Source organism: Panthera onca, chromosome B3 (assembly GCF_046562875.1).
Source record: "Panthera onca isolate mPanOnc1 chromosome B3, mPanOnc1 haplotype 2, whole genome shotgun sequence".
Taxonomy (NCBI): domain Eukaryota; kingdom Metazoa; phylum Chordata; class Mammalia; order Carnivora; family Felidae; genus Panthera; species Panthera onca.
The window spans coordinates 48957669-48969806 of NC_138344.1; the positions used below are offsets into that span (position 1 = coordinate 48957669).

Genomic DNA, 12138 nt, shown 5'->3' on the forward strand with positions numbered 1-12138 from the left:
GAGTACCTAATATGTGTCAAGCGCTGTGCTTGTGTGTTGGGATTATATAATAGGCAAGTAAATAAGCAATTACAGCACAGCATTCTCTTAAGTGGTAGATTAGGGAAAATACTAGTCTTTGGGGATGAGGTAGGAAGGATGGGCACAGGAGTTTGGGTTGAGGTAAGGGGCTAGGGAACTGATCAGAATATCTGCAATGTCAAGCCTTTTAGGGTATCAAAGTCTGAGCAAAGGGAATGAATGGAGTGAGGATGAGATGCTAGAGATGAAACATTATATATTCAGTACCTTTGGGCATTACCCTGAAGACAGTATGAAAATCTTAGCATGTTAAAGGAATAATATAATAAAATTATCGTCTTAGGAAGGTCACTGACGAATGAGGAGGTTCATATACAATGGCACCTTTTAGAGTCAGTGTATTTAGGGTGGGGCTCAGTTTTTAAAATTTTGCTTTAATTGCAGTGCACCCAACTTTTTGAGAATTGCTGACTTAAGTGGGTTCTTTAGTAAGGCTCTGAATTCTACTTAACCAAACTGTTTCTCTGGTGTTATGTCCAGTAGGGAATCTTTTTTTCTCATTTGGACTGGATGTCAAATTTGTCCTTCCTTCCAGATGAGTAAACTAAGAATTAAACTGGGGCCTGATTTAATGGGGCTCCTTGATTTGAAAATCTCAAATATGCTCAAGTTGTTCCAGTTTAGCAATGTATATAACTTTATTTTGAAATGTTGGCTTTGTTAATTTGAACACCTGAGCTACTAGATTACTTTGTTAGAAAACGAAAGCTAGGAACTACCTGTTTAAAAGAGCCGTTTAAATGGAAATTACCTAGAGAAAAGTAGGAGATATGTACACACTAAATATCTCTGGGTTTGGTAACCAACCCACAAGTTTTGGAAGATTATTAAGAAAGTAAAGCACTGGTAAGTCTCAGGTGAGATGAAGCAGTATTGAGAATGTGGGTTATAAAGGAGGTTAGAAGCTTTCACAGGAAGGAAGAATGTTTAGGCTTCAGTTAGTTTTCTTTATCCTACTTCTTGTTCCATGGTTTTTCCAGCTACCCAGTCACTTAAACCAGAAACCTGGGAGTTATCCTACCAACACTCTCTCCCTTCTGTATTTGGTTATTAAATCCTTTAAAACAAAAATCTTTGATGTCTTTTCAAATCTTTCCTAACCCTGTCCCTTCTTTGTTCCCTCCTATTCATGAATCCTGGTTAAATGTATACTCATCTTCTCCAGGGAGTATTGCTCTGATGGCTTGCATCTCCCAGGTCTAGGGCTCTTTAATTGCTTGCCACCTCATCTTAATATATGCACTTTTAAAGATTCATACCTGATTTCTTTTAACATTCCACTCATGTTAGATTAATTGCCTTGCTTAGAACTTTCATATTTAGTTTTTTCTGCCTTTGTTTTTGCTCTGTAATGCTTTTTCTGTTCTTTTGGGACATCCGGTGTCATCTCTAAAGGGGAAACAACTTTATTTTTTTGTGAAATCTCTCAACTTTTAAATTTTGGCAACTAATTCAGTTAAAAAAACTTGCTGTCTCCCATGTCTAAAAAACATTGTAACCTCATAAAGACTTCTTTGACCATTCCTCTTTCCTCCTGTGAAGTTAATTGCTCAGTTTTTGTGTAGTCTCATATGTCAGCTCATAATTTTCAAATTGTTATAAAAGAATTCAAGTACAAATAGTAATGTATCAAAGTTTTTTTTTTTTTTTAACTCATAAAAACTGGTTCAATGAGGAATTGGGAATTGTATAATAGCTTAATATGGAGTGCTGTAGCCTTTGGGGTAATCTTCTCTACTGGAATAGTTTACCTTTACATTTATGGAGTTATAAACTGCCTGGGCCCTAATCAGTTGTAAGTAGGAAATCAGATAATCAGGTGACTTACTAGAAAATGCTCTAGCATGACAGTATAAGTCACACAGTCACACAGTCTTTGTATCTCATTTTAGGTTTTGAGTAATTTGTCTGAATACATGCTAATTTTTATATTATTAGTGGCCAAGCACCTCTTTGTATTTTCTCATTTTAAAATGTTAATTTTTCCAGAATCACTAATAGAAGATTCAGACCAATATTTTTTGGCCTGTTTGTAAATGAGCACTGTTTTCATATTGAATCTGCATTAGCGTTCTGTTAGAAACGCTAATTCAACTTGAATTTAATGTGTTCTCAGTGTATGTACAATAATAGGAGCACTTATAGGACTTAAATATGTTGAACGAAGTCAGTAAGATATCATTTGATTAGCTTGGTTTTGAAGTTTAAATAGGAGTTTCAGATAGAAAGGGGAGAACAAACCAGGTAGAGTGACCAATATATATACTGCTTTAGGACTTGAGTCTGGGTTATTATCAATGACCTCAAGTTTCTAACCCATTTCTGGTCTCCCCCCCTCTCCCCACTTTATTTTAATTCAGGTGGAGTATTGCTGACATAGTTATTTTCATAAAAACTGTTTGATCGTATTCTTTCCCTGCTTGAAAAATCTAAATTGCTTCATGTTGCCAACACAATAGACTTCATTTTGCTTGGCCTGGGAGCTCTTCCGCTATTTGGTCTCTCAACCCTTGATTTACTCACAGAGTCAAATTGGCTTCTCCTTTCCCTTCAGTTCTGCCTGGCCAAATCCTCCATTTTCTTTCAGACTTTATTTCTTTATTCCAACAATATGACTGTCCATATATTCTAACTGAGGAGGTTCTCTTGTCTTAAAAGTTTGGTTGTATTTGTTCATAGAAATAGGCAGTTATATGCCCTGTATGGTAATTCTGTGGGTGGGTTGTCTCAGTTTCACCTGGAAGGCAGCAAGCCACTTTTCATACTAGATCACATGTAGTGCTTCCTATAGAATTTTTAAAAATATACCCCACATGTCAATATATTTTTATATTTGTAGACCTGAAAAATGTCTGAAAATTCCAGTGACAGTGATTCATCTTGTGGTTGGACTGTCATCAATCATGAGGTATGCTATTTAATACTTCAATACATGAGGTATGCTATTTAATACCTTAATATTTAATATGCTATTAATACTTTTAATGCTATTTAATACAAATAAGGCAATTTGTAATATTACAGTGTTAGTGGTGTAAGCTGGGCTTTTTGAAGGCCATTATTTTTTTATGTTGAAGCCTAAGGTTCCATTGTCCATAGCTTGGACACTTTTGCACCCATATTAAACTTCACTACTGAAAACTCTTAACGAGCAGTATCTTTTGCATTATAGTACATTGCTTTCCTCAGCTTTGAGACATTAGGCAAATATTTATTGAAGGTTTATTATTGTGTAGGGCCTGCACCTTACCTACATTCTCATAGAATTGTAAACAACCGTCTGTGGTATAGATTGTTTTCATTCTCATTTCATAGTTGAGAAAACTAGATATTAGAGAGGTTAAGTAATTTGGCCAAATTTTATAACTAGGAAATGTTGGCTGCATTTAAACACACCAGAAAGGAGCATGGAGAACATATGTTCTACTTTTGGTATGCTATGTTATGTTATGTTATTAGCAGAACTTGACAGAAACAAGGCTATGGCCAGAACTCTTTAAAAAAATGAATATTCTTACAGAAGTATGATGTTATGTGACTAGTATATAATAAGCATTAATTTCTTTTCCACATTGGTAATATATGTTCATTGTAGAAAAATCATAAAATACTGATAAATAGAAGCAATAAGTTAAAAGTCATCTATATTTAAAGTTTTAAAGGATTTGTCTACAGTTTTCCTATTTGTTTTTAGGATCTCTTAAGGCTTGACTTATTTTCCTTGACTAATAAAAGTTTTAAATGGTATTTTTTATAATTACTTTGATAATTTAAGGCTTAGACAGTTGGTTACTCCTGTCTTCTAAAAATCACTATTAACCAAAGAAGGATTTTTTTTTTTTTTTCTGTAGTATAGTTGGAAAATTTAATAGCAGCTGTACCAATTGAGATTGGGGTCGTTTCTTTTTTAAATAAGTGACTTTTCTATTTTTAACCTGTTTTATACAAAGCTTAGATCAGCTCCCATAGCAGTAACTTTTCCTTCAAGGATAATTAACATTATAGGAACAAGGAAGCTGTGGGAGTCTTACTTAGGATTCTGCATTGTGAAGCAAGGCAGGAAGCCTCTCATGTACTTAGCCAAGGGTGTCATTAGGGTGCTTCTGTTGGAGATAATCTTGTCACAGAGTAGATCAGATTCGTATTTTCTTTTTATTTTTTTTTATTTTTTTTTATTTTTATTTTTTTTAATTTTTTTTTTTTCAACGTTTTTTTATTTATTTTTGGGACAGAGAGAGACAGAGCATGAGCGGGGGAGGGGCAGAGAGAGAAGGAGACACAGAATCGGAAAGAGGCTCCAGGCTCCGAGCTGTCAGCCCAGAGCCTGACGCGGGGCTCGAACTCACGGACCGCGAGATCGTGACCTGGCTGAAGTCGGACGCTTAACCGACTGCGCCACCCAGGCGCCCCCAGATTCGTATTTTCATCCCTCTTCCCTCTGTATCTAGTTATCCAGTTCTACTCTTTCTTGCTAATGTCTCTTACATGTGTTTACTTTACTTTTCCATTGCTACCATTCTGTTTTAGGCCAGAACCTGTGTCCCTTGCAGTCCCCAATTCAGCCCTACCCTGTTTCTGTCATTTCCCTACCACTTTAGGCATTCCCAGAGTCTTAACATTCAGAATTCTCCTTAGGACTAAACTCAAAACCTACTCCTTTAATGAATTCTTTTAATTTTTGCTGTTTTGAGTTATGTATATTAGGAGAACTTAGACCTTTCAGTTTCATGGATCAGTAAATCACAGAAAAAATTGGGAGAGGGGCATGAGGATAGGTAGAATCAACTTAGTGGTTAACTTTATTTTACTAATTAAGATATGAGAAAAAACTGTAAGATCCACTATTTTCTTAAAGAGAAGGTAGTTGACATCAAAGTAGGGAGGACAACCTTGGAAGAATAAAGAATAATCTAAAATTTTATAGTGAAAATTTACTCCCATCAATTCTATAGATACATTTTAATCCTTGCCTTTAGACTTTTAGTTCTGCATTGCCATAGTAAATAGTTATTTGCATGTGGAAATTTCTCTGAATAGGTTGCAAATTTGAATTTTGGAATTGAGGTTTTTATACCTCATAACACATGGCAAAGTGCCTTGCATAGTACCTTTGTAAATGTTGAGTAGAAGTAAATTAATAGAAATAGCAAAGCTTAAAAACCTACCCTCTGTGATCAAATTAATTGCTTGGGCTTATAAAATAGAGTGCAGCATTTGACTTTTGGCTGACTTCTCTTAGAATCTAACCCTGTGATTCCATTCTGCTGTTTCCCTGACATAGGCCATTATGGACTAAATTGAATAAAAGGTAGTCAGATTAGATACTGTTCCCTTTGAAGTATGGCAGCATCCAGGACTTTTAACAATGGAAGCATCTACATGTAGTGAAACCCAGCTTTGAGCTGGATTTGATAGACATATAACTGATGATCATTTTATCCCTAGGGGTCTGATATAGAGATGGTGAATTCTGAACATGGCACAGCCAGTGACAGCTGTGAGCTCGCTCCAGAATGCACATCTTTAGAGCAAGAGGAGCTACAAGTATTACAATCAGAGCAAGGAGGTAAGATGTTAAAAGGAATCTGATTTTATTTTTTTTAAATAGGATGTGTGAACAATAGTGTGAATCTTGCATTCTTTCTAGTCAGGCAGCCTTTCTGGCTAATCAGATCCAGTCACTAAATGACTAAAATTTTCGTGTGGATTGGGTAGTGACACCAACCAGTGGTTTATTTGCAGCCATAGTATCTATTTCAGCCTCTGTATAAACTCTTTGATAATGCAAGTGTAACCAGTAACTAAACACTACTAATTTTAAGACTAGTGATATACAAAATACAAGAGATTTACTAAACTCTTTTCTAGTTAGCATCACACTTCAAATTACTTTTGGTTAGAGGTGGTAAAAAAGGCATTTAACTGCTTTACTCTTCATTTTTAAATGACTTCTTAAACGGTTTTAAAAAATTGCATTAAAATGTAAATAGAACGTATTCTCCTCAGGAGAATAAAGTGGATACGTCATGTCTAGAAGTAATGATGGATTATACCTGTTAATCTTGTTTTCAGCCTGTGTATTGATTATTCTCATTTGAACAGTGATCCTCATCTTTGATAGGTCAGATTTTTCTCCCAAGAAATACACATACTCACATATATAAAAGTATTTCCAGACTTCCTTGGGAGTTCTTGGACCCAAGTCCACCTTTGCTGAAAGACTTAATTTCAGATTAATACTCTATTAGGGGCTATGTAACATACAGATGGCAAAGTTTTTCTTTTTTTTCCTCCTCTGTTTTTTTTGGAGGGACTAAATTCTATGAGAAATACACACATTAATGACAGAAAAAAATGATGAACAAAACAAATTTTAAGTCACCCTTAATTCTTTTTATCTGGAGGTAACTGCTATACATAAAAATTGATAAAATTAATAATAATCTTCTTAAATTAGTGTAATAAAATATGCAAATGCATATAACGTTTGGTATATGTTCTTGGCTGTGCATAAAATTTATGTTTATCATGTATTATTTTAATATTTTTAACTTCTATGAAAATTTTATAGCCTTTTGTATGAAAAATAGAATTGTATGAACTCTAGGGGTTTTTTTGTACATTTTTTTCTTTGAGGAGTTTCTTATAAAATATATCTCCTGTAGTGACATTTTGTTTTTCTGTGTTCTTTTGAATCCTTATTTTTTATAGTCCTTTTCATGGCAAAGAACTCATAATTTGAAGCTGTAGTTTTGTTTGTTGAGTTACCAGGTATTGACAGTCATTAGAATAGTGCTACTTTTAGGAATTCTGAATAAACTAAGAGTTCAGGAAATGTACCATCAGATGTCTGAAAAATGTTTTCCCATATTCACAGATTTTTACAAACACCTTAAATTTAGTACTTTGGTATTGTACAGTAGAGATTATGTTGTTTACTTAGAGATTGTATTGTTTTTTTTAGTAGAATTTAAATGAGTTCAGTTCGGTATCTAAAATTATCCTCTGACAATTTCAAATAATTATATTTGAAATACAGAGATCTTTTTAGCAACAGTAGAGTGACGGTATGGTTGTATATGACATTTCATTAAATCCACTTACAAAATTAGGAGTAGATTTTATGTACTCAGATTATAATATATGTGGCCTATAAAAAGTCAGTTAAGTATAATTGATTGAATTGATCTTTGCTTTATATCAGAGAGTAGCCAAAATGGCACAGTGTTAATGGGAGAAACTGCTTATCCAGCTTTGGAGGAAACGAAGTCGGCACTTGAGGTAAACATGTGTTTTACTCTGTGGATATATGGTAAGCAATATTCCTTAGGGAATATTAAGGAATAATTAAGGTTTCCCTTTCTAGTTATACTTTTATTCCTCTTTGAATTATGCAACATTTATTAAAAATTTTGAGATTCCACAGATTGGTCACTTTTATGATTAGCATTAGCTTCTGTTTCAACTCTTAAGTGAAATGCCTTTTAATTTACAAAAGTAATTTCTTGGAAATGTGTGAAAGATCTGTTCATTTACTTTCCAATATAATTTTACTTGGAAGTAGATTACATTCTTGAATTATACTGAAAAATTAAGTTATTAGGACTGATCTCTAAAAATGAAGATTCGTTTTTAAATTTGAGAACAAACAAAATCTTGTTTTTTGGTGTTTTACTTGACTTCTAGATAAAACTAGTTTATATGATTTTTACATAGCATAGCTATTGAAATTTATTACATATGCAACCAGAGAAATTTGTAATCAGTCTTTTATGGGCTTCCTGAGTATAGAATTATGCTCGAATAAACCCATGGAACTGGTGAGAAATGAATCCTCTTTTCCATGGTCCTTGTGTTTTAAAGGTGGGCTTTTTAGTTTCTGTAGCCAATGAAAATTAGGCAGCAGTTTGATCTAATTCTGACAGATAATTGTCAAGGGGGTTGATGGTGTTTTCAATCTGAAAGATGAGTCTACTCCTGAGTAATCTTTGTCTTTTGGGCAGGACTCATATCTTTTATTTTAAGCCTAAATTACCATAACACTTAAGTACTGTTGTACACTTTGAACTGCATAGAAAACATAAGGCTCTTAAATAATTGTTAAATTTACTGTTTTTAAAATTATTCCTCAGAGAGAAGAAAAGTCGTCGGAAGACCATGTCTATTTTGGAACTGTCAGTGATGATTCTGATATTGTTACCCTTGAGCCACCTAAGTTAGAAGAAATGGGAAATCAGGAGGCTATAATTGTTGAAGAAGCACAGAGTCCAGAAGACTTTAACATGGGCTCTTCTTCTAGCAGCCAGTATACATTCTGTCAGCCAGAAACTGGTAAGAACTGCATAAAGAATACACTGATGACAGACTTAAGTTCTCCTGTGACCACCTTTTATATATATAATGGTCAAGTTTTTAATATATTTGAGATTTTTTTTTGTAAAACCTACTATTAAATCTGGTGTTTTCTTACATTGTAGGGCTTAGAGTACAATTGCTATAACAATAAATAACAACATCTTTTATTAAGTGAAAGATGAAAAAAATATCTTCAAGGAGATTTGTTACTGTCTCAAACACTCAAATGCATTTGATATATTTTTTAGATCTTTAAGGGTGGGAGATTGTGCCATTGTAACTAAAAACAGGAGAAAGTTAAGGTTTCTACTTACAGTGGTACAAATTTTATATTCTAGAAATAAGCTTATTAATTGAAGTCTTTTAGGTCCTTTCAGTTATTAATCATTTAACAAACATTTATTGGATGCTACTATGTGCTAAACAGGGTTCAAAGAGCTGGCAGCACAGCAGCATCCCAAAGCCTCTGACCTTTGTATCTTTCATTTTAGATTGAGTTATGAAAGGTGCCTATTTTAAGTCCTATTATTAATGCAGTTCATGCCTACTGTTCAGATAATGATTTGGAAGTTAAAATGTGAGTTACTGAGCTAATTCCTTTCTATATTTCTTTGGCTCATTTGGAGGGACGTATATAATAACGTCTTTTCACATGGACATAAATATGTAGACACAAAGTTACTGGAAGATAAACAGACCTGGCATTAACTCACACTTATTAACCAGTAACTTGAGCAGTAGCTCAAGGATGAATTGTGGGAAAGACAAGTTGGTGGTGCACTGCTAAGGGATTCCAAAGTGTCCTAATTTGATGGAAAAATAGGGACGTGTCTATTTTGGATTATTTTCTTAGAATTTACCATTCTTTAATACTTAACATTTGCCAGAATCAGACAAATGGAATTTCTCTTATTCCACTTTAAGCTAAAAAAATGTCAAGTAGAGATTTTTAGCTATCTCGTTTAATGGTGAGTTATTTTCAGTTAGTATACAAGAGCTTTTCATTCAAATATTTAAATACTCATCTGGCATTCTTAGTGGTGGTCAGCCTTTGCCAGAATGTATACGTAGTACATTTATTACAAGGACTAATGAAATGATTTTACTTTTTGTTCATCAGATTTTATTTTGTTTAAATCCAGGATTCATGCTGTATTCAAGTAGTCTTCTTTCTTTCCATCCTTCCTTTTTTTGGAAAACTATAGATGCTGGTTTAATTTGAGAATATTCATGGGCCAGAAAAAGTAGTCACATTGAAGCAGGAGTAGCAGAAGAGTTCAATCAGACATTTAAGAAATTGATGCTATAAACAATTTTTCTCAGGAACTTGGACACTTCAAAGCACATTATTCTAGTTTTTATCTCCATTCTGAACTTGGACTTCTTGGGGATTTTACAGTTTCAGTTAAGAGAAATATTTTATTAGGAGTATTTTTATCCATTGCTATCTCTCCGAAAGGAGTAAGTTATTTCAATAAAGTATTACAAAGTAATAAGAACAAAGGACATTTTGGATTACGTTGAAAATACTATATAGAAATCCATTGCTAAGAGTCTTGTTTTCTCTCTCTTATCTCCTATTTTTCTTGGTTTAATTCCTGACTACCTATTACCTGGTTATTTTGATTTTCCTTTCCCTTCTCCATGTCTGTAGGATTTCATCTTCAGGTTTTTTCTTCTAAATTAGATTCTTGGGACAATATACTTTTTGTTTATTTGAGAATACTGTCCACTGCCGCCAGAGGATTCTCCCCCAAGAAAGCAAAGTTGGTAGCTGTAGAAAAGTTTGTATTGCATATGTTTTTTTTAAAAGGCATGATTGCAAAATTTTGATGGAGCACAAATAACGATGTTAAGTGGTAATTAAAATAAGTATTTTCAATTCTCTTTTTCCTTTTTAGTCTTTATAACAAAGCTTTATACATCTTTTTTTCCTGTTTATTCACAAAAGAAAGGTGGTGGGAGAAGCTGTGGAAGATTCCTGAATGCATAAGGGGATGGGATGATCAGCTGAAACACCATGTTCCTAGCCAACTCGCTTTCCAAGGTGGTGTGACTAAATCTGATCAGCTTTTCCAGAGCTGAGTGTGCCTAGTCACATTTACTATTTACTTAGTGCTTTAAAGATATCTGTTGTCATCTGTGATACTCTAAACAGGTGTTCAAATTGGTCTTGTAATAAAGCTGGCTGAGCTTACTGCATGCCTTTGCGTTGCCTGCATCTTGGACTGTGGGCCAAATTAAGCTTTGGAAGAAATTTAAAACCAAAATATTTTAGCTGTCCTATGTATGGGTTAAAAAAGATGGAAGCATTAGATAAGGAGGTGAATTTATTAATATAGATTAGGCTGCCTTGTTTACTTAGAATATATAATGATGGTGATATGCTAATGTAGAATTAAATTAAATAAATTTAATTTTGTGACATTTCAAATGAAATTTGAAAGGAATCTTGACGAATTGTTTTTGCATTTATCCATCTTAATACATATTGCCAGAGAGTCTGACTTAAATGCTCCAACCATGATCTTGAATGCCTTTGTATTATGTAATGCTTTGTTTAAGTCTTCCTTTCTTTCTCTTTGTCCAAGAAATGTAACCTCACAGCTGAGGCGACGCCATCTGGGAAAAACTAGTGATCAAGAATAACCAGATAAACATGATGGGCATAAGGGTCATGACCAAAAGATCTCTCAGTGGCATCTGTATCACTAAATATTAGGAATATTCATTCATTCAGTAGTTTTTTTGTCTTTGTGTTTGTTGTTGTCAGTGTGAAAGTTACCTGAATTCCTCTGTGATCCATCTTTAAAAAGTATTGCCTAACCTAAGTCACCAACTTTCCTGTGGCATGGTTATCCTGTCTTCCGAAGAACGATTTTACTTTTTTGAAGCATGAATGTTTGTTATTTTGGAGCTCTTTGTATAACATTGAGGTTCACATTTATCCTTTTGGTGCTTTTTTTTTTTTTAATTCCTCTAACTGGCCTGTGGAAATTGTTACCAAGCCATCTAACCTTCTGTGTTAACATATAGTTTATTGATTGATGGAGCGGTGTTAACAAATTATAAATTTGAAAAAACCAAAGGTGGTTTTTTTTAGTGGATATACCAGGACTTGAGATTTCTTGTGGCTTTTTTTTGTTGTTGTTGTTGTTCTTTACTATTCTTTTCATAAAGGAGCAGCACCAGACTAGTCCTTAATATCGGAGATAGCTGTTGTGTCACTTCCTCATGCTGACATATTTACTAGAGGGTAAAATTAATAACCTTCTAGTAAGAGTGGCAGTCGAAGGGAAGGGCTCATCTGACTTCTGGATACCTGTGTTAAACTATAGTGCTTTGAACCTTGATTGTGGACTCAAGGAATGGAAATGAAACTAGGGTCCAGATACACCCAAGAAAACTTTAGGTAGTTGTACTTTGTAAGTCACAGGAACTGTTTGTATACCTCCCTGTGTCCCTTCAACAGTTGAGCTTAAATTGCCTCTATTTGAAATTGAAAGAAGAGATTGACAGTTTTTTTTTTTTTCCTTCCAGAAACAGTATCTGTTTATGGTTCTAATAGCAAAGAAATTTAATAGACTATGAGAATGATTGTTCTAACAGTATAAACTTTAAGAGAGGTTTGAAAAATAAAACCAGATAGACCCTCAAAGGCACAGACTATGATTGATTCTTGTGTATCACAGTTGAAATCTT

General features: G+C 33.9%; 1 protein-coding gene across 5 annotated transcripts in view; it reads left to right on the forward strand.

Moving 5' to 3' along the window:
- CCPG1 (cell cycle progression 1) overlaps positions 1-12138 on the forward strand; it is a 42321-nt gene that overhangs the window by 17914 nt on the left and 12269 nt on the right. For 4 of the 5 annotated variants that reach the window (XR_013556294.2, XM_060618462.3, XM_060618459.3 and 1 more), the window contains exons 2-6: positions 2921-2989; positions 5527-5647; positions 7286-7362; positions 8214-8412; positions 10388-10483. Coding sequence is in view for 4 of the 5 variants with exons in the window: in XM_060618462.3 (XP_060474445.3) it covers positions 2930-2989; positions 5527-5647; positions 7286-7362; positions 8214-8412; positions 10388-10483 (553 nt within the window). In the remaining variant the exon portion in view is untranslated. The remainder of the gene's footprint in view (positions 1-2920; positions 2990-5526; positions 5648-7285; positions 7363-8213; positions 8413-10387; positions 10484-12138) is intronic. The other variant, XM_060618463.3, reaches the window with a different exon arrangement.